Source organism: Dendrobates tinctorius, unplaced genomic scaffold (genome assembly GCF_039654945.1).
Source record: "Dendrobates tinctorius isolate UK_male_01 unplaced genomic scaffold, ASM3965494v1 ptg000003l, whole genome shotgun sequence".
Taxonomy (NCBI): Eukaryota; Metazoa; Chordata; class Amphibia; order Anura; family Dendrobatidae; genus Dendrobates; species Dendrobates tinctorius.
Genome location: NW_027361671.1, coordinates 56,892,108 through 56,913,483, shown reverse-complemented (window position 1 = coordinate 56,913,483; position 21,376 = coordinate 56,892,108). Strand labels below are relative to the sequence as shown.

Below are 21,376 nucleotides of genomic sequence, written 5' to 3'. Positions count from 1 at the left end.
CTGGGGTTCCCCGAGGTGAAGGGGTACGTCCCAGTAGTGAGCAGACTGGTGTTATAGTCCATGGGGCTCACGCCAAATCTTCCATACCACTGAAGAAGCCACCCCCTCCTGGTCGTGTGGAGGAAGGCGACCAGGGAGTGTATTTTTCCTCCATATACCAGGCCTCTCCCTCACCAGTGTGAGCAGCAGGTGTGCTGCAGAGGAGTAGGGGCAAATCTCAATCCTCGCCATTAGCCAACCCTGGGAGGTGGAGTCCTCGTAGTAGGAAGGGTTGGAGGGTGGTGTTCCCTTGGTGAATAGCGGGGGTGTGAGTGTGGTGACACAGGAGGACGCCTCTGTTGTCGATCCCAGAATGAATTCACCGAAATATGACAAACGAATGTGTGGCAATAAACGTTCAGGTCCGGACCTGTGTGTGAATGAGCATGTATGGGTGGCCACCAAAAAAACATCCTGTGGAAGTGTGTTGCGGAGTCTTACCAGCTCATATCGAACATGCACATACATAACTCGTTCCCCAGGTCGGCACTTTGAAGATGTGTGGTGCCTCCAGAACATACATTGCCTATACCAGCGGTGCGTTTGTCATTAACCTGAAGTGTCAGGTAGTGGTTGGGGTGAACTCTGGATCTGGGCGTCCCCGCTGTAGGTAGTTCCCTAATGAGGAGCGGTCTTGAGGGTCCAGAGGCCCCTCATTAAGGGGAGGGTACTGTCATGATGCAGGTTGGATATGACAGAGATAATGCATAAGTAACCTTTTTTTTCCTTTGGCTGTGTGCTAAGGTTTGGTTTTTGCCCCCGGTGGCCATTAGGATTATTGCACTGTGGTGTCTTTTGTTCTAAATTTGCCCCCCGGTGGTGGTGAGCGGCATTGCACTCTGTTTCTTTAGTTTAGTGCACATAATTATAAAACAGGTGTGATTGCTCTATAAAAGAGTGTCAGGTGTGGTAATCACTGTTGGTGCTAAGTCCTCAGTTACAAGCAAGCCTGGGTGAAGGATGGAGCTGAGAGTCCCGGGCAGCTCAGTGTGAGTCCTGGAGTGGCAGCTATGGTGTCTGTGAGGAGGGCTGGCATGGCTTGGTGGAGTTGCAGCTATGGTATCAGCAAGGAGTTCTTGCATGGCTTGGTGGAGTGGCAGCTCTGGTGTAGAGCTGCACTCATGATGCTGGATTCGGTTGCTGAAAAGCTGGACTCAAGATGCTGGACTCTTTTGCTGAAAGCTGGACTCATAAGCTGTTTGTGGACAGCTGCACATAGGTGGTGGACTTTGTTTGCTCCAATACTGCACTATGGTGATGGATCCGTTCGGAGGAAAAGATGCACGCAGGTGTTGGGCTCTGTTGCTGGTAGCGTAAGCAACAGAGCAAAGCTAAGTGGTGTTTCCCTGTTTTGTCTCTTTTCCTTATTTGTGTTTTAGTGCAGTGGTGGGATTAGTTTCCGCACCGGCCACTTCACTAGTGAGGGTTTAGCTGCAGGGCGAGTCAGGGTTTTTAGGTTCCTGATCGTCGCCCGGTGCGGAACCAGCCTAGGGAACGTTAGGGGAGTGCAGAAGGTCTCCACTTCCCCGTTACCTATCGCAGGGCCACCATTGTTATTGTTACCCAGGTTTTCCCTTTTATCGTTTAAATTCACCTTACTGGAGGTGGGGTTTCTAGACATAGTGTATTTCTGAAATTCGCCTGTTGGAGGCGGCGTATCCAGCTGCACGTTTTATTATTTAAATTCGCCCAACTGGAGGCGGTGTATCCAGGGTCACGCGTGTCATCTAAATCTGCCCTGCTGGAGGCGCTGTGTCCAGTCGCGCGTGACCGTGACATAGATAAGCCCCTGATGGTGGTGGCAGCAGCTCATAGGGCTAAAAATAGGTGACAGATTCCCTTTAAGGCCACTTTTTATCATCGATGGTACTATATACTGTCAGAAAAATTATATAGTGGTATAATTATGCCACTGCTAAGATGGCTAGCATACTGCTGTTAATCCACACATAAGTTGCTAAGAGGGTTGCGTAGCTCATTCGGAATGCAGCATATGTATATTGTCGTTGCCCTCCGATATACTCTAGTACACCAACCACCTATGTGTGTGTGGTCAGCAGGACAGGCTTCCTGCAGGTGTATTAGCCACAGACAATATACTCACCGCCAGCATGCTAGCATGCCAGCCGCCTGTATGTGTGTGGTCAGCAGGAGAGACCGCACACAAGTGTGTCAGCTGCAGACAATACACACCGACACCGACACCGACAGTGCATTAACACGCCAGCCACATATGTGTGTGGTCAGTGGGAGAGAATGCGTGCAGGTGTATTACACGCAGACAATATACTCTCCGCCAGCGCACTAACACGCCAGCCGCCTATGTGGGAGAGACTGTGTGCAGGTGTATCAATCGCAGACGTGGTTTCCCTCTATGAATGAATACGCAGGTCCTGTAGTGTTTCGCTGTTATCAATATTGCTGCGCACATTGTTATTAACTATTCCGGCAGCGTTCATGACTGGTATTCTGACATTCTGACCCTATTCATTCTCTGTTGTCAGGCATATGAACCGGACACAGGTCAAGACAAACAAGGGAAGATGGACAGGGATAAATGAAAACAGACATACAACATACACAAACCAAACAACAGAGTGGAACACAGGGGAGTTAAAGGAAGGAGAAACCTTGAGGACACGGTTTATGACATCCATATGCAATAACCAGACATATGGAAGGGGTGGTGAGGTTTGAAAACCCTTTAATGACCACCATTAGATATTTTCACACAAGTTGTTCAGAAGTTTTAATTCTGATGTGCTATAATTTTATAGTCCATATAAAGCAGAGATGTCATAATACTGTCCATTGTTTTTCTAAATTGGAGAAACTATTGCCTAGTTGGCAATCTTTTTATATTAGACAATGTAAGGGATAACATTAGAAATGCTTTGTCTTGGTCTTCATGCTTATTGTATAATGGCTGTATTGCTAAATCATGGTGCTGCACTATGGAGAGGTAGGGGACTTTGTGCCCTCATTCAGTTCTCTATTGGGTGCCTAATGAACCGAGCTCTTCTGTCCTAGAAGTTACTCCAATGAGAAATCTCTCCATGCTTATGTAAGCAATCAGACACCTAGAAGTACCGGAAAGGGTCCAAGCATTTTATTGGGATCCTGTAAGCTGATTCACACTGTCCAAACAATGGGAAGCATGATTCAGACACCGACTGTCTTATTGCAGCCGTGAATGTTTTATTCTGATTAGGTGCGGCGTTTCATAAAACACACTACTGAAAAGTAGGACAAGGACTATGCGTCTTGGCTACGACAGGTCCTAGATGGTTTTTCCCTGCCTGTTCCTCTAACTGACAGGTCTTTCCCTATACAAAAACATAATGAGAGACCTGTTAGCATAGGGGAGTGGTGCGGGAAGACGCTGCCCCAGGGGAACTGCCTTGGACTAGTCATCTGAGATGCATAGTCACCTGGCAGCTTCTAAAGGTATGTTTTCTCTGAAACACCGCAGCACTTCAGAGAAAAACATGGCTGCAATAATGCAGACAGTGTTGTATTCATGCAGAGCATAGTTCGGACAGTAAAAGTCAGCAGACAATTTCCCTTTAATGGGTGTACTTTTGTAGCTCTGTACATGTATACAAAGTATGTAACTTACTCGTTAGTGGAGGTGTTAGCCATCCATTTTGCATAGAGGTCACTTGCCAGATCTAGACAATTTTTTAAGCCAAGAAAACAGGCAGTCTTGAAGATTTCATCTATTCCTGTACTTAAGAAAAAATAAAACAGCAATCAAAAAATGTAAGAAAATTACAATTTGAATAGCAGGTCAAGCATGTACACCCGTATATGAGCTCTACCTAATGTCGACTCGTACCGAATTACAGCTGGCAGCCAATTCGAGCAACTCTACCCCAAAGGAATGAGGATAAAGTAACCCTACCGATCAGCTGATTAATGGTACTGCCACACTCCAAAAGTGGCACACCTCCATACATTGTATAGTGACCATAAATCGTACAGCAGGCTTTCTCTCATACAACTGGAATTGAGCTTGTTTGCAGAACCATTGTCTTTCCAAACAAGTATAAACTGCTGCAAAAATATAATCTAGACATGAAATCCTATAATCACATGATCTACAATAGTCCACTAGTCACTGATTGATAGCTTTGCATGTTGTTATTAAGCAGAATTTTGTGTTCATCACAGGTTCCATCAAGTGAATGACTGCATCTGTCACATTAATTTTGTTTCACAAAGCATGCTTGCATATGAAAGAAAAATACATTTCTGTATGAAGTTTTGCTATAGTTTGTAGTCACATGTATCCTAAATCCTGTGAATTCTGTCATGTCACATGATTTATGAATCATACAGACAGTATTGCATTATCATTGTGTTGTTTTATGCTGTCTTGTAAAAGGATTTGCCCCCCCTCTCTCCATATACCTCCGATGTAACTCTCATGTTAGTAACCCCTCCATTCTTTTTCCTCAATCTGTATGTCAACCAATTTAAGAAGCACATATGTGTGCATCTCTTTATCAGAATAAGTTCTTTTTACTGACTGTAATTGTGTATAACTACAAGATTTCATCTGGAAAATTAACCTTCTTCTAGAAACATACATCCTGCAGTCGAGTTCAAGCTATCTGATGAAATCACTTCATTAGTATTGGCACATAGAAAGCCACAGAAACGGTATCTCAAGCGTCCCACATGATAAGAAGTCAGAATAAATGTGGCTGAGGGTTTACAAGCTAATGTCACAGGGTACTCCCAGCCTCCCAAAGGAAGCCCACATGAAACGCGCAATGGGGCTGCTGGAGCCCATCCAGGTTGTAAATATGGGTAATAAATAACCTTATTTAACTATTCTTTACTTTGACTTCATGCATTGTTGAACTGGCGGGAAACCTGCCTGGGAACAGTTATGATTCTCTTTATTTAGTAGCATCTATGGAGTGATATAATGCACATTGTTAGGATCTAATGTAAGACTTAAGCACTGGCACTTTACTAATAGCATTTTTCTATAAATATACACTTGTTCTTGGCGTACATCGCATACCCCTTATGTAATTCCTGGATGCAGGGTTGCCACTAGGAATTTCGGGGCCCAGTGCTGGCAAAATTTTTGGGCCCCCTTGAGACTCCGCCAAGGCTCCACCCCAGCTCCGCCTCCATCCTTTGAACCTTCCACAGTCCTACTGTCCAAAACTCAACTTCACTGCCACGTCCTCACCAATCAGATATTAACAGTTCCCATCAAACACCATATCATATTCATAGTCAGCAGCTTTTGTTCTGGCCAAAAGAATTTTTAAGCTGTCACCACGACAAGGTAAACCCTTTTGGCCGGGCCCAACTCTACACTAACCTACTAAATATTTCCTGAAGCATCCAATACTCTTTTAGGTATATTTTTATGTATTTATCTTTAAGGGATTGAGTCCCATACATTTTTTTTAAATGACCATTAATACCACATACACGGAACAAATTGTCATGATCCAGGTTGCATATGACAGAGATAAAGCACAAGTAACCTTTTTTTTCCTTTGGCTGTGTGCCAAGGTTTGTTTTTTTTTTTCTAAATTTGCCCCCCGGTGGTGGTGAGCGTCATTGCACTTGGTTACTTTAGTTTTGTGCACGTAATTATAAAACAGGTGTGATTGCTCTTTAAAAGAGTGTCAGGTGTGGTAATCACTGTTGGTGATAAGTCCTCAGTTACAAGAAAGCCTGGGTAAAGGATGGAGCTGAAGAAGAGTCCCGGGCAGCTCAGTGTGAGTCCTGGAGTGGCAGCTATGGTGTCTGCAAGGAGGGCTGGCATGGCTTGGTGGAGTTGCAGCTATGGTGTCAGCAAGGAGTTCTTGCATGGCTTGGTGGAGTGGCAGCTATGGTGTAGAGCTGCACTCATGATGCTGGATTCTTTTGCTGTAAAGCTGGACTCATTTGCTGGACTCTGTTTCTGGACAGCTGCACGCAGGTGGTGGACTCTGTTGCTGGGAGCATAAGCAACAGAGCAAAGCTAAGTGGTGTTCCACTGTTTTGTCTCTTTTCCTTATGTGTGTTTAGTGCAGTGGTGGGATTAGTTTTTGCACCGTCCACTTCACTAGTGAGGGTTTAGGTGGAGGGTGAGCTAGGGTTTAAAGGTATCATGAGCGGCTCCCGGTGCGGAACCAGCCTAGGGAATGCTAGGAGTGTAGAGACACTGACTCAGGGGAGTGCAGGAGGTCTCCACTTCCCCGTTCCCTATCGCAGGGCCACCATTGTTATTGTTACCCAGGTTTTCCCTTTTATTGTTTAATTTCGCCTTACTGGAGGCGGGGTTTCCAGACATTCGTGTATTGCCGAAATTCGCCTGTTGGAGGCGGCGTATCCAGCTGCATGTTTTATTATTTAAATTCGCCCAACTGGAGGCGGTGTATCCAGGGTCACGCGTGACCATTACAGAAATACTGTCACACTGCAACCAGACCATATATTATCACCATGTAGTTACCGAATAATACCACATGCAAGAGACAAATACCACCAGACCATGACCAGACCATATATTACCACCACAGAGTGACTGAAAAATACCACATACAAGGGAGAAATACAGCCACACCATGATCAGACCACATATTACCACCACATAGTGATCAAATACCACCACATACAAGGGAGAAATACAGCCACACCATGGCCAGATCTCATATTACCATCACATAGTGACCAAATAATACCACATACAAGGAAAAAATACCACCACACCATGACCAGATCACATATTACCACCACATAGTGACTGAATAATACAATATTGATCATTAATTAAAAAAACACAATACAAATTGCCATTATACACAGGAGCTCTGTATTTACTGTCAGTATACAGATAATACAGGGATCACCAGAGACAGTAAACACAGGAGCTCTGTATATAGTGTATAGTGTGCAGGTAATATAGCGATTACCAGTGACATTATACACAGGAGCTCTGTATATAGTGTCAGTGTACAGATAATACAGTGATTACCAGTGACATTATACATAGGAACTCTGTATATAGCATCAGTGTACAGATAATACAGTGATTACCATTGACATTATACACAGATGCTATGTATATAGTGTCAGTGTACATGTGGCACCCCAGGAGTCCAGTTGCCACAGTGGCAGTGCCTCCCTCACAGGGGGTGATGTCATGCCTGGAAGCAAGGAGGGTTTCCCTAGCCAGATAACACCAGCATACAACACCTTTCCTGACTCCAGACCAGAAGGGGGAGCTCAAAACCTGGTTTCAGGAAAGCTACCTTATTAGTTCTGGCCTGGATGCGGGGTTGGTCAGTTTGAGAGAGTCTGTACAAGGGACAGGAGCTCGTCCCAAGAGCAGAGCAAAGAGAGAGGAAAGTGGAAGTTTAGGAAAGCCTGGAGATTGGAGCTGTGACCAAGCTCATCCTAGGGATAAGCGCTTGACAACTGATGCCGGAGTCCTTGGCTGCATGGGTACAACAGTCCCAGCAGCCAAATCCGGAGGGCAGGAGACTGCAGACCTACTGGCCCCATCACACACCTGAAGGCACAGCAGCATATCAGAGCCGGAACCACCATGAAGGTGTGACATCTGTAAAAGGCTCAAGCTGCCTGCCATACAGGCAAGGACTAAAGAACAGTAAGGAAAGGAGGACTAAACATGGCTTTAAGCAGCAAGGACCTCAGAGGACAGTGCAGAAAGGAGGCCTCCAACCCATCTGGCTTAGTGGATCCTAAGTTGCTTTCAGGCTGCCTGGATCTCCATTACCATCTGTACTCAGTGCCCTGGTCTGCACCTCAAACTGTGAGTAAAAGTGTGAAGACTGCACCCCGCTGTGTCCTCCTGTTTATTTGCTGCGTCACCTCAGCCATGCAGTGCAACCATCATCACCATCATTTTACACTATTACTGCCCTGGGGCTTAGCTCTACCTGTGGAGAGCTGTAACAACTCTGCTGCATCATCATCAGCCCCAGCGGTCTCTTCAAGCAGCGTCGGCTAACATCTAATTGCCGAATACCACAGGTGGCATCACAAACTATCTTTCATAAACTTTATCATTCCCTTATCATCATTTTAATTGGACGCCCAGGGCCACGGACCGGGTCACTGCTGCCGTGACATATCCTCTGAAGAACCGGCCCGGTAGCATGTATCCCCACGGCCCTGGCGGGCGCTCCTTACAGGTAATACAGGAATCACCAGTGACATTATACATGGGAGTGCTGTATGTAGTATCAGTGTACAGGTAATACAGGGATCACCAGTGACATTATACACAGGAGCTCTGTATATAGTGTCAGTGTACAAGTACCACCTGAGCTTTTGTATTGACCTTATCTATTTATGTATACGTGTATTTGTTTATATATCTGTTTTGTAATCTTTTTGAATAAAATGATACATTTTTAATGGATTTTCTGACTCCATGTTTCTTGGTGATTGAGCTTGCTCCCAGTAAATTAAGTATATCGATATTTTAAAGTACTTACTGAACAAAAATATCATCAGCAGTTTCATCAAAATCTCTGCGAACAATATTTCCATAGTGTTGAAATATTGGGTTCATTCTTTTCAAAATATATTTCTATGGAAAAAGAATACACGTGAGTAACTGTAATTTCTTTACATATATGACAAATGAAAGTGCGTATTAAAAGCAATATTATGTCATGTTAGTGGATTATTGAGGATTAGAAGTTGTACGCTCAAATATTAAAGGCCCCTACACTAAAGTCATCCAAACCCACTAATATCGGCAAAATCATCCAACATTATAATCATCCAAACCCGCCAATATTGGCAGAATCATCTGACATTATAGTAATCAAAACACGCCAGTATCGGTGGCATCAGCCAACAGTCTAATGTGTATAGGACGTTCTGTCTTTCCATTGACAGATGATTTCGGCACATTAGAATTTCACCAGCTGATCTTTTTATTCTTTGCTGAAATTAGCCGCTGCCAAGGCAATGCTCAGTCAAGCGAAGCGTTGTTTTAGGGAGTTGAGTGAGGTAACTGTTGGCTTATAGATCGTATCAGATGTGTATGGGGGGCCCTTACATTTGGGCACAATCACTACTGCCAAATGGCCTACTAACGGCCAGTCAGAAATGCGGAAAATACATTTTCACGTATATTTGTAGGAGAACTTTTTGACTTCCCTGCTCTGATTAGGTTTTCTTTGCTTGCTATTTTCTTTTTTTATTTTTATTTTGCCTGAAAAACTGACAAATAGTATATTATCTATATATATAATTGCCTTAAATTGTCTGTCATCCACTTCTGTCTGGATGTCCCCGAATCCCACAATCCACCGCGCCGAACGGAAGTACGCCGACCGCCATATTGAAATACCCCAGTGATGGGTGTTCCAATATGGCGCCCGCTGGTGGTACCAGGACCACCAGTCGGACACCGACGGGACCCCCCCGCCACTGCTGGACCCCCCCACCGCCGCTGCCAGACCCCCCCACCGCTGCCGGACCCCCCCTGCCACCACCGGACCCGCAGCCGATGGACTCCCCCGCCGCAGCCTGTCCACCCACCTCTGTCACAGCCGCCAGGAAAGACCGCGGCTTGCGGCCTGTGCACAGGCCACAATCCGCGGTCTTTCCTGCCGGCTGGCTGCCACCAGGACCCCCCCGCCGGACCTGCCGCTGCCCTCCCACCCACCTCCGTCACAGCCGGCAGGAAAGACCGCGGCTTGTGACTCAGCAGCGATCTCGTTGTGTGTGACAGGGGCTTAAGCCTCTGCCAAACCTGAAATGTCCCAACAAGAAAGAAAAAGGCACATCACCAAGAACAATAGAAGAGCTGAAGCCCCACATGTATCATCATTCTTATAAGCAACTTCCTGGTCTTATTATTACATCTACTACTTTATTGGGATAGGATCTTGGAGATGGGAATACCCCTTTAATGCTCTGATTATTAGTGATATGTCTTTTTTAAAACACCATTTCTTTATTGCTAACACTATTGATTCTACCCAGAGCTTTATTTGTGTCAGGATTTCGAACCCAGCACTTCTGGTGCAGCTTTTCCTTTTGAGCTATTTCCGCTCTCCATACAGTTCCTTGTTAACTTAGTACCTGTGTAATTCCCAGTTGGCTCAACCTTGTAAATCTCCTGATTGAACTTTCCACTGCACTTCCTTAGGAGATTATTGAGCTCCCAGCCTTTATTCAAGCTCTCCTTTCACCTGCTAATTCATTCAAGACTATGCTGCTGTTACCGTGTAGCGACCTCAGGCTATTCTGGACTATGCAACCTGCTGATCCTTCAACTATACTGCTGCTCCCGTGTACCGATCTCTGGCTATTCCTGACTACGCTACCTGCTGGTCCTGCCCCTAGTGGTTGCAATATCACTACTCCAACCCAGGTCATCAGCAGAATTTGCCTATAATAACTCAAAACACAGTTCTACATCTCAAAGTCCATTTTTTGCTAATTATGACTTACATCCAGTATTTAATCCTAATCTTACAGTTAATACTTTGGTTCCTGCTGTTACTAACAGACTTATAAAATTGCAGAAAGCTCAGAAAGAACTAATCGAGTTGTTACAAAAGGCCCAAGAAGATTATAAAAGAACAGCAGATAAACATCACAAAGCCCCCCCACCCTTCATGTCGGTGACAAAGTTTGGCTATCTACAAAATATCTGGAAACGTACGTACCATCTTCTAAATTGGGTCAAAAATTCATAGAACCTTTTAAAATTTCTGCACAAATAAACCAAGTTGCTTTCCATTTAAAATTTCATAACAGCCTGAATATTCGCCCTGTGTTCCATGTATCCTTGCTCAAACCATTCAGTGAGAACCTGTTTCCAGGAAGATCTCACCCATCTTCTCCACCAGAAAAAGTCCATGGTGAAGAAGAGTACATTGTGGATAAATTCTGGACTCTAGAAGATTTAGAGGAATATTACAATATTTGGTGCAATGGAGGGGTTACGGACCAGAAGATAATTCATTTGAGCTGGAGTGCAACATCCATGCACCCAGGCTTACAGCAGTCTTTCATCAGAGGAATTCAGAGAAGCCAGACTGTCAGGACTCGAACCCAGCACCTCTGGTGCACAAAGAGGCAGTTCTTCCATTGGAAATATTTCAGCTCGCTGTACAGTTCTTTGGCTATTCCTGACTAAGCAACCTGCTGATTCTTCAACTATACTGCTGTTCCCGTGTACCGACCTCTGGTGATTCCTGACTATGCAACCGGCTGATCTTTCAACTATACTGCTGCTCCCGTGTACTGACCTCTGGTTATTCCTGACAGGGCTACCTGCCGGTCCTACTCCTAGTGGTTGCAATACCACTACTCCAACCCAGGTCAGTCCATAACAATTTGGCTTCTATTGTTGAAGTTTTTATTTCCCACTAGTGATAATGAATAGTTGTTTATTTGCTGTATGCATAGTGTTACTTTAAGAATTGGATAGGGCTCCTCTAATTTTATTTTTTTTGCTCTTCTGCCACTCTTTTATCATGATTTTTTAATGTGCTTTTGTGATTTGTTTCATATCAACGTATGTTATTTCTATTGAGAGTAGAGTAGAGGATTTTGTCTTATTTGGATGGTCCATTGGAGATGTACATACATAAATTGATTTAAGTGTTTTTATGTCCTGCTTGTGTTATAATTCACTTGCGGGGGGCGGTACTGGTATTTGCACTCTGGGTAGACTTGCAGCACATACTGACAATGTGATATGTTGCCAGCTCATTACTGATCTGAACAGGTGAGTTGGCGAGAGAGTGCACTATCTTTGTGCACATAGCGCATTGACTAGCCCAGTGCCTGAGATAATTCGTTTCAGAAGGGGCACAGAGGCTGCAGCAATGCATTCATGTACTGATGGTGGTTCTGGTACTGCATTCATTTTTTTATTGTGATTCTGCATTCATTTACTGATAAGTGGTCACATGAAGTGCTAAATGGCTATGTTAACACCCAAAAGCTCTCAAAACTTTGTGATATGATGACAAGCTTTTGGTGAGTTTCTGCACCAAGTTTTTTGGAGGAGAAACTGTGCAGAAATTCTCCAAATCCTTCTCAGTCTCAGAACTTACTTGGTTCTGGTGATGTATTCATGTAGTAACAGTGGTTCTGGTGATGTATTCATGTAGCAACAGTGGTTCTGGTGATGTATTCATGCAGTAACAGTGGTTCTGGTGATGTATTCATGTAGTAACAGTGGTTCTGGTGATGTATTTATTTAAGTAACCCTTTACATTATTTTGTGGCCCTTGGGACCAAAAAATGTTGTGCACCTTTGGAATACACAATCACAGAGTGTAGGGACACAGCCCATTGAAATTGGTGACACCCAGTTGTCATGCAGTTCTGAGAAGAACAGCTGATAATGATACCATTTAGAAATCAAGCTAAAAAATTTTTTATAGATAAATACAAGAATTTATTGAACTGGACATGTCAATGAAAATGATAATTTTTTTTAACACTTGTCTTCATTTTTTTTAAATGTACAAATGAAGTAAGTACCAAATGAATGCGCATTTCCTATTTTGGCACAATACCTTTGCATCTAAAATATGAAGTTATTAGATGACAACGCTATGCAAATGGTAAAAGTGTACTGTAATGATTATTCATTAGTGTCAAATGAACAGTCAACTGCACTAAGTATGATAAAGAATTATTAATACCTTTATTAGTGGAAAGGAGTGATATGTAATCAGAGACTTTCTATTGTTATTTAAGTGTTTCAGAACTCTATGCCACACCAGGATTTCTGTTTCTTTTTCCAGATATCTTGTTAAATTGAGAGTCGTTTCATAGTCCATATAACCAGCGCTAGAAATAAAAATAACATCAAACCAATTAAAGCATAGCCAAAATGACTAATAATAAAATATGTAACTAATCCACTGTGATCTTGAATTTCCTGGGATACTAAATATATTTACTTGCAAATGTAATCTTAGACTACTGAGGAAGTGTATGTTCTGCCTTGTTTTCAAAAGGAAGTAGATAAAAGGGTATGAAGGCGACATGGTGCCTGAGAGGACCCAAAACCCCAAGAATACAGTAATATAAATTGCAAGTGAGAGTTGGGGGCTCCTTTTATAGATGTTAAATTTGTCCTAAAAAATCTCATAGTTGACTTGTATTTGACAATGTACTGCAACAAGGAAACAACTTTCAAGCTGTGGATATTAAATAACTGCCGTGAGAAAGTAATTGCCCAGCGGTTATCATACCCTATCCCCCATTATTATAAATGCTTGGCTCTGACAGATGCCTTTGTGCATACACAGTGGACCAGAGAATACCAACTTTTGTTTTGGCTAAACAGGTCTAGAACTTGACAGAATAAAATTCTAACAATGTAAATTATAAACTAGCTTAGCTCTGTATCTAAATCTTCACAACTCTCTTTTTCATGGATTTATATTCTACTCACACGTTGTATAACAATAAGATTAATTAGTGTTAAACCCCCATACATTCAATTTCCAAATAATCGTGCTATCCATTTTTTTATGCATAGAATGAGGACACATTTTAGTCTATGGGTTATTCAATGTGTCAAAAAAAGAGACATGTCCAAGTTCAGTCCAATTTCTGGACCAAACTCACCCATTCCGGTCAATGGAAAAAAACAAACAGCACACAGATACCGAGAGTGTTTCTTCCACGTGCTGTCTGTTTTCACTGATTGCTAGAAAGACCTTGAGAAATCATTAATTTTTAAAAAAAAAAATCGGACCTTTGTTCATACGAGAAGAAAAAAACTGATGCATGAATTCAATCTTATAACATTTTTTCTTTTCGCATTTACTAAGCAATCAAGCTGTCAGCAATTCCTGTACTTACTTTGCCAGCATAAATGCATCATCCATGATCTGCACCCTATTAACCACTGGAAAAGGCTGCCAACAAATGAAACAAAATGTAAGAAGATGCAGGAGAAGTAACAAATAGAATGTTAATGTTCATTATTTTTAGTCTTCATGATACAGTGACAATATATGGTGGGGTAAAATAGAATAGCCAATTTTCACATTCTATTTCATTTTGCCAATGAATTCAAAATAAATCATGAAACCACTGTACAAATAGTTTTGCTTTAAAATATTTTACCATTTTTGTTTTACCTGGACTTAAGGATCAGGCTACAAGAATTTGATGTCTGTTACCAAGTCATGGACTGGTATGACTGTAGGATAAAGATGGGAATTGAGTTCTTGAATTTTACAAAAATCATTATTCTCATGAATTTTTTGCAATTTGTTCTGCGTGAATAAGGCAAAATGGAGGTCAGCTGGTCGCCATTCTACTTAATCATAGAAGACTGGCAAATGATAACTAATACAAAAACAAGCTATTCCTCAACTCACCACTCACTAAATACTTTACTACTAATTGATGCTGTCCGGTCCACAGGACCTTATTTCTGTCAACAAGCTCCTCATCTCCTTTGTCTTCACTCCATAACAGAACGTCTGCCCGAATTAAGGCTTGGTCGTGTCCCGAAGTCCCATAATAGGAGTGAGGACACTGGAGATGCAGTGTGCAATGATAGATGAGCGATGAAGCATTAGTTTTTTGTTTTTTTTTACATCTTCCGCTTATTATGCCCTTGGGGTCTAGACACCCCAAACCATAACAAAATTCCAAGGTCAGAAAGTGCAAATTGAAGAAGGAAATTTTTTAGAACCATTATAGGAGTACTAATGGACAATATGAAACAAAAAGGGGACCATCGGACATCAAATTATTACACAATGAGAAAAACCGAAATCAACGTCGAGTATTAATGTAAATATTTATTAAAAAATTCCAATCAATAAAATAGATGTGGGGGTGGGGAAAAAATACCAAATGAGGGGGCAACACAGGAGACAGATTGCATAGGTAACATGCACTTAGATATAATGCGGCTTTATAAGATATTATAAAAATGTAAACAGAATGAATAAGCCATTTCATAAGTATAAAGTGCAATTGGGATAGTTCTGACGAAGGCAGACGCCGAAACGCGCGTCGTGATCCGGCTCATCCTGCACGCTGGCATAAGGTATTATCTGGGCACTTCATATGGTACATTTTTAAATCTGTTTGGAGTGGCAGAAGATCACCACATGTTCCACAAGGAATACATTTTATTTTTAGCTGCACATATATTTTCTATACATGATTAGTTACTATTGGACTTCTTAATACTCTCCATTGTGCACTTTTTCTTTTTATGACACACGTCTATGTTTTCATATGACTATTTACTATTGCCATCCTAGTAACTTCTTTATTATATGATTATGTGCCTAAAGCCCATTATATTCTTACTATTAATGTTGCACATTGCACTTTATATATGAATTATCCTGCATCTACCTGAGCTTATGAACTATCCCAATGCTGGAGTGCTGATATAGTTGGCGAAGTCGAGTGACTTCAGTATTTTTCTATCAGACGTGTTGGACATTTTTTGCAGGGTTTTTTGCGTGTCTTTCCTTTCCTATCCTGTCTAGTTAGTGTGGGCCCCATCGTTTGCTCAGCCAATTTTCCTACCTGCGTTTGTGTTTTCATCTTGTCTCACCGACAATATATGTTTGGGGGCTATCTTTTCCTTTGGGGTCTGCTCTGGGGCAGTTTAGATTTCCCCTTTCTTGCTTTAGGCTTATTTAGTTCTCCGGCTGTGTTGAGGCATCTAGAATCATCATAGGTAAGCTCCACGGCTACTGCTAGTTGTGTGGATAGGATCAGGGGTCTGCAATTAGTTACCAACCTCTCTGGTTTTCTGTGCCTTGGCTTGGTCTTGCTTTCCTCTTTGGTGACCCAATCATAACAGTCCACTCTCTTGTTAGATATAAAATGACTGCTGATTGCGGAGCCAGTGACCAGACTACCAGTCCATCATCTCCTCCATTAAAAAAGAAGGTTTCACATGTTCCATCAGCCATCATTGCAATATGTATCTAACAAGAGAGGATGGTATGTAATAAAAAACAGGGCTCTATATAATCCAATATGTAAGGGACGGTTCTGTACATAGCAAGAGAGGACACTGTATAATGGACAGCAATACACATCTGTGACAGATCGCACAGGGGAAGGGGGTGTTGTCTTCGCTCTCCTCGGAGGAGGGGAGAGAAGGACCCAGCAGGGATCGGCTCTCTGGCGCCACCACTTGCCCCAGGTCAGTCAGGGAACTGCGCCGCAGGCAAATAGTCACCGGAAAGGATTCCCTTATAGACACGAGTTAATGAGGCGCTCCCAGTTAGGGGGGATATACATCACCAGTCCAGGCTTGGGATATATATAAACCTCCCGGCCATCACTGCCAGAGATCCTTAAAACAGTAAGATTTGCTGCCACCAGTTCCTCGTTCGACATAAGCTCCGACCAACAACAGGCTTATATCAGGTCAGAAACCAACCCTGGTAGCGTATAATATAACCATCCGAGCGTGCGGACATGGGGATTCGTGTATCGAGATAAAAGAGCAGCCCAAGATTAATTTTATATTTAATTGCCGAAAAGGCGCACTACAAAAATACAGGTGTGTATATATATAAATATATACAGCTCTGGAAAAAAATTAAGAGACCACCACATCAAAACCCTGACATGGGCAGCCCATTCTCCAGACCTGAACCCCATTGAAAACCTCTGGAATGTAGTCAAGAGGATGATGGATTGTCACAAGCCATCAAACAAAGAACAACTGCTTAAATTTTTGAGCCAGAAGCATTGTGAAAGACTGGTGGCAATCATGCCAAGACGCATGAAAGCTGTTTTTAAAAATCATGGTTATTCCATAAAATATTGATTTCAGAACTCTTCCTGAGTTAAAACATTAGTATTGTTGTTTCTAAATGACTATGAACTTGTTTTCTTTGCATTGTTTGAGGTCTGAAAGCACTGTTTTTTTTTATTTTGACTATTTTTCTTTGTCAGAAAAAAATACAAAATGTATTGCTTGGAAATTCGGAGACATGTCAGAAGTTTATAGACTAAAAGAACAATTTACATTTTACTCAAAATATACCTATAAAGAGAAAAATCATTATATCAACAAAAAAATCCAAGAAATAAGTAGGGCACTTCATACATATACATTGCAACCAGTCTCCCATATATATATGAAGGGCACAAGAAGAGATCCCACAATGATAGTCAATTAAAAATATACATTTTATTGAGAAATATCTAAAAACAGAGTAAAACAAGCAAGATTGCCATGATAGGGGACACCAGATCAAAAAATTAATGGGCTATAGCAACGCCCAGTACACAATACAATACACTGTTGTGAATTCTCTCTCTGGCTTCCCTCTGGTGATTACTGAAGGTAGTGGAGCTGGTCAGATTGACAGAGGGGTTGCGAGTTCTCTTTCTGTACTCCCTCTGGTGGTTACTGGAGGTAGTGGAGCTGATCTGATTGACAGAGGCTTGCCACCTGATAATAAGGAAAACGATTGGAGATCTGGGGACTTTGATTGGGATTTAAGACAACTGACTCCCTCTATCCCTGCTGGTGATTTTCTTCCTGTGCCCTCTGAGGTCTGATGTCTCCTGCTCTTTCCCTGCAGTGTTCAGCTAAGTGGATCATTTGTTATTCTGTTTGCATTTGATCTGGTTTTGTTTATCTCTGCTTTGTGCGGGTCAGCCACCTCCGGATGGGGTTGTGCTGAATCACGGCCCATATGTTACTGCATGTGTCAGTTTGTTTTGTCCCCTGATATATTGGTCTCTTTTTGCTTTGCTTTCAGAATATACCAGAGTGCTGATATAGTGGCGGCGAAGTCATGCGACTTCAGTGTTTTTTGTGCATCAGACGTGTTGGACTTTTTGCAGGGTTGTTTTGCGTGATTGTAGACAGTGTCCTTCCTTTCCTGTCCTATCTAGTCAGTGTGGGCCCCATCGTTTGCTCAGTCTATTTTTCTGCCTGCGTTTGTGTTTTCATCTTGTCTCACCGACAATATATATTTGGGGCTATCTATTCCTTTGGGGTCTGCTCCGGGGCAGTTTAGATTTCCCCTTTCTTGCTTTAGGCTTAGTTAGCTCTTCGGCAGTGCCGAGACATCTAGGATCATCGTAGGCACGCTCCACGGCTACTGCTAGTTGTGTGGACAGGATCAGGGGTCTGCATCAGCTTAGTTACCAACCTCTCTGGTTTTCTGTGGCTTAGCTTTGGCCTGCTATCCTCCTTGGTGCCTATTCATAACAATACACCTTATACCACCACAATCAATGTGCAAGGGAACCCTAAATAGAGTTATCCCATAGTAAGGTAACTACAGTACTATTACGTTAACAATTAGTTATCTGGAAGGTATAATGTAAAAAATATAATAAATAACCATGTAATGAGAATATGAGCATAGCTCTAATGATACAATGAACCAAATCTCATGTAAAATCAAAGTGCAAAAAAAGCCCTACACGTTTGAAAGCCCCACAGCAGTGCAATGTACAGACAAATTAAGTCAATTCTAAGTGCAAAAAGGAGCTAAACAAATTATTTACCTGTGGCAAAGAATTTCCTGGCGTGCCCTCACCCCGACGCGCGTTTCTCCGCCAGTTCAATGCATAGTGTTGACGGACTGCATTAATGGTACTGTCATATTGTGATCGCATTTACCGATCACGCTAGTGCAGCTTCTCTATCTGCGCTAGCTGTGACGGACCCTGAACGTTGCAGACCGCGTCCGAGGGTCTGTCACAGAATGACGGCACATCAATAGTGATGCGCTCAGTAATGAAAGTGAATGGTAGCGTTAACGGATGCGTTAATGCCGCGGTGTAACACGATCCGTTAAACAGACCTGCCAAACGCTATGTGAACCCAGCCTTACTCAGAAAACGCTCCTCTCTCTCCTTTTTCCTCCAAGGAAAATCCCCTATTGATTTAAAATAATATGGATAGAGACCGTATGCCTACATATGCACACCCTGAAAAAAAGGCAGCAATGTTTACCTACCAAGGCCTCCAAATAAATGCAGCGGATTCATTTAGTTAAGATGGCGGCAACACAAGTGCATAAATACCGATGAGACAACCACTCTCGGCCTACCAATTCATGGAGGGGGTGGTTGCTTGGTATATTAAAGCACAATAGAGGCTTGTGTGCGGCACTGTTCACATACAGATGATGCACAGCATCCAGGTTAGCAGCCTATTAGTGACACCCATACTATTCAATCAGGCTGGATGCCCAGCGCTATCCAAATGCATCCCATGTGAACAGACATCACAGTTTACAAGAACAAATGGGCACAGCTGTATCCTGAAAAATAAAGTGCAGAAAATACATATAAAAATACATGAGGTATTAGTCAACATTTTGGCCAAAATTTGCAAGCTCGCATCCCGACTAATTGACTAATGCCTCAGGCTAACATCCGCAGCCTCATCAGGTGCATGCCCCAGTGTTGTAGGGAGGTCATACAAGCACGTGGAGGGCACACACACTACTGATGATAATTTCCTTGTCTTGAGGCATTTCCACTGAAGTTGGATCAGCATGTAATTTGATTTTCCTCTTTGATTTTGATTATCATTCCAAATCCAGAACGCCATGGGATATTAATTTTGATTTACATTGATCCTTTTTATGCTTTATTGTTTTCAACGCATGCCACTATGTAATGAATAAAGATTTGCAAATGGAATATTTCATTCAGTGATATCTAAGATGAGGTATTTTAGTGTTCTCTTTATTTTTGGGGGCAGTGTATTTTATATTTTGAAGGGGGAATGGTAATTGTAATTCATGATTTCTTTGTACGCCCCTGCTGACTTCCCCGATTGCCAAATGTAAAAGCAACCAAATGTATGTGTTTGTAGAATGTGTGTAAGTAGAAGTGAATATGTGTGTAAAACTATATTTGATATTTGGGACATAATTAATAAATCTATAAAATACTATTATAAAAAATAACAAGCAGATTTACCCCAATATCTTCTTCAAGCTTGTTTGCGATGCTGTTCCAATTTTTGACATCATAATTTGTTTTGTAGTAACTAGTGACATCAATATTTAATATAATCCATTCATCATCACTTGTTGTCTTCATTTCTGGGACATTTTCTGAGAATGTAAAGTAAAACTACATTTTGAATGTTAATTTGCCAAATAATGTTGTCTCAATGAATCAATTATAAAACAATAAATCAAAAAGTGGTGTGATAATACATTTATAATTGGTGCTTTACACTGCTCACTCGGTTTTCATCTAGCTAAGGGGCATAGTTACTAATGAACTAAGATATTATAATCAGGACAGTATACTCGTAAGGCCGGAGTCACACACAACGTATAAAAAATCTGTCCGTTTGTCACGGACGAGAATCACACAAATGTTTCATGAATAGTGATCCGTATGTTATCCGATTGTAATGCCGAGGCTGCAATTTTCATGCATGTAAGCATGCATGTGACATCCATATGGCATCCGTATGACGAGATTTTCTCCCCGGCTTGCAAAATGGACATATAATGGAGTCCAATGACGGGTTAAAACAGAAACAAAAGAATAGATATATACACATAGAATACATATATATTGTGATAAAACACTCCGGGATCTCCTTTGCTGGGGTCAAAGGTCACGTGCGTTCAGTATGAAACTCAGGCGCAGAGCTGGATTCGGGTATAACTGACACTGGGTCAGGTTTATTCAAGGTGAAAGCAATGCAAAAGGAAATAAAACATAAAACAAATCCTTGCCTGTCCGGCACTAACTAAACAAAGTACAACCTAACTACCAACTGGCGGGCTTCTCCCGTCCAGCCAAAACCACAGTTGCAGTGGGCACTGCTTCCACTCACGTGTGTGTCTCTCACACAGACAGGCTCTCTGTGTTCCCAGGCTGAGACACTCACACAACCACCTTGCATCCTTTTATATCCACCTCCCATTATCCATTAGTAAGCAGGTGCGATACTGACCAGACTAGGCCACATAGGAAAGGAATCTGGGCGAGATATACCTGCCCTCATCCACTATTCCCACTTGATTCTCACAATATTTATAGTTCGTAGAGTTCTACATAGCATAATAGCCGCTAAATCAATTGACGGCTTCTGTAAAATCAATGCAAAACCTGACATGAAATGACACATGGTTTACATACACTAAACAATTTCATTTCATTAATTTTTTTATATGTCTTTGACTAATAATTAGATTAGGGTATTTGTGTAAAATCTTGGACATATAGGTGTTAAATTAACAGATAAATTAGTTGAAAAAAATTGTGTTGGCTCCCGTGGTAATTTCTCCGCCAGAGAGGGAAAGCCAGTGAGAGAGGGCAGATATTAATAGCCTAGAGAGGGATCATTGTTTTTGGCCCCCCCGGCTAA

General features: G+C 42.1%; 1 protein-coding gene across 3 annotated transcripts in view; it reads right to left on the bottom strand.

Moving 5' to 3' along the window:
- LVRN (laeverin) overlaps positions 1–21,376 on the bottom strand; it is a 225,498-nt gene that overhangs the window by 52,822 nt on the left and 151,300 nt on the right. For 2 of the 3 annotated variants that reach the window (XM_073553307.1, XM_073553353.1), the window contains exons 12-16: positions 19,966–20,102; positions 13,879–13,934; positions 12,708–12,855; positions 8,520–8,614; positions 3,659–3,769 (exon numbers count right to left, since the gene is read on the bottom strand). In XM_073553307.1, the coding sequence (XP_073409408.1) occupies positions 3,659–3,769; positions 8,520–8,614; positions 12,708–12,855; positions 13,879–13,934; positions 19,966–20,102 (547 nt within the window). The remainder of the gene's footprint in view (positions 1–3,658; positions 3,770–8,519; positions 8,615–12,707; positions 12,856–13,878; positions 13,935–19,965; positions 20,103–21,376) is intronic. The other variant, XR_012221962.1, reaches the window with a different exon arrangement.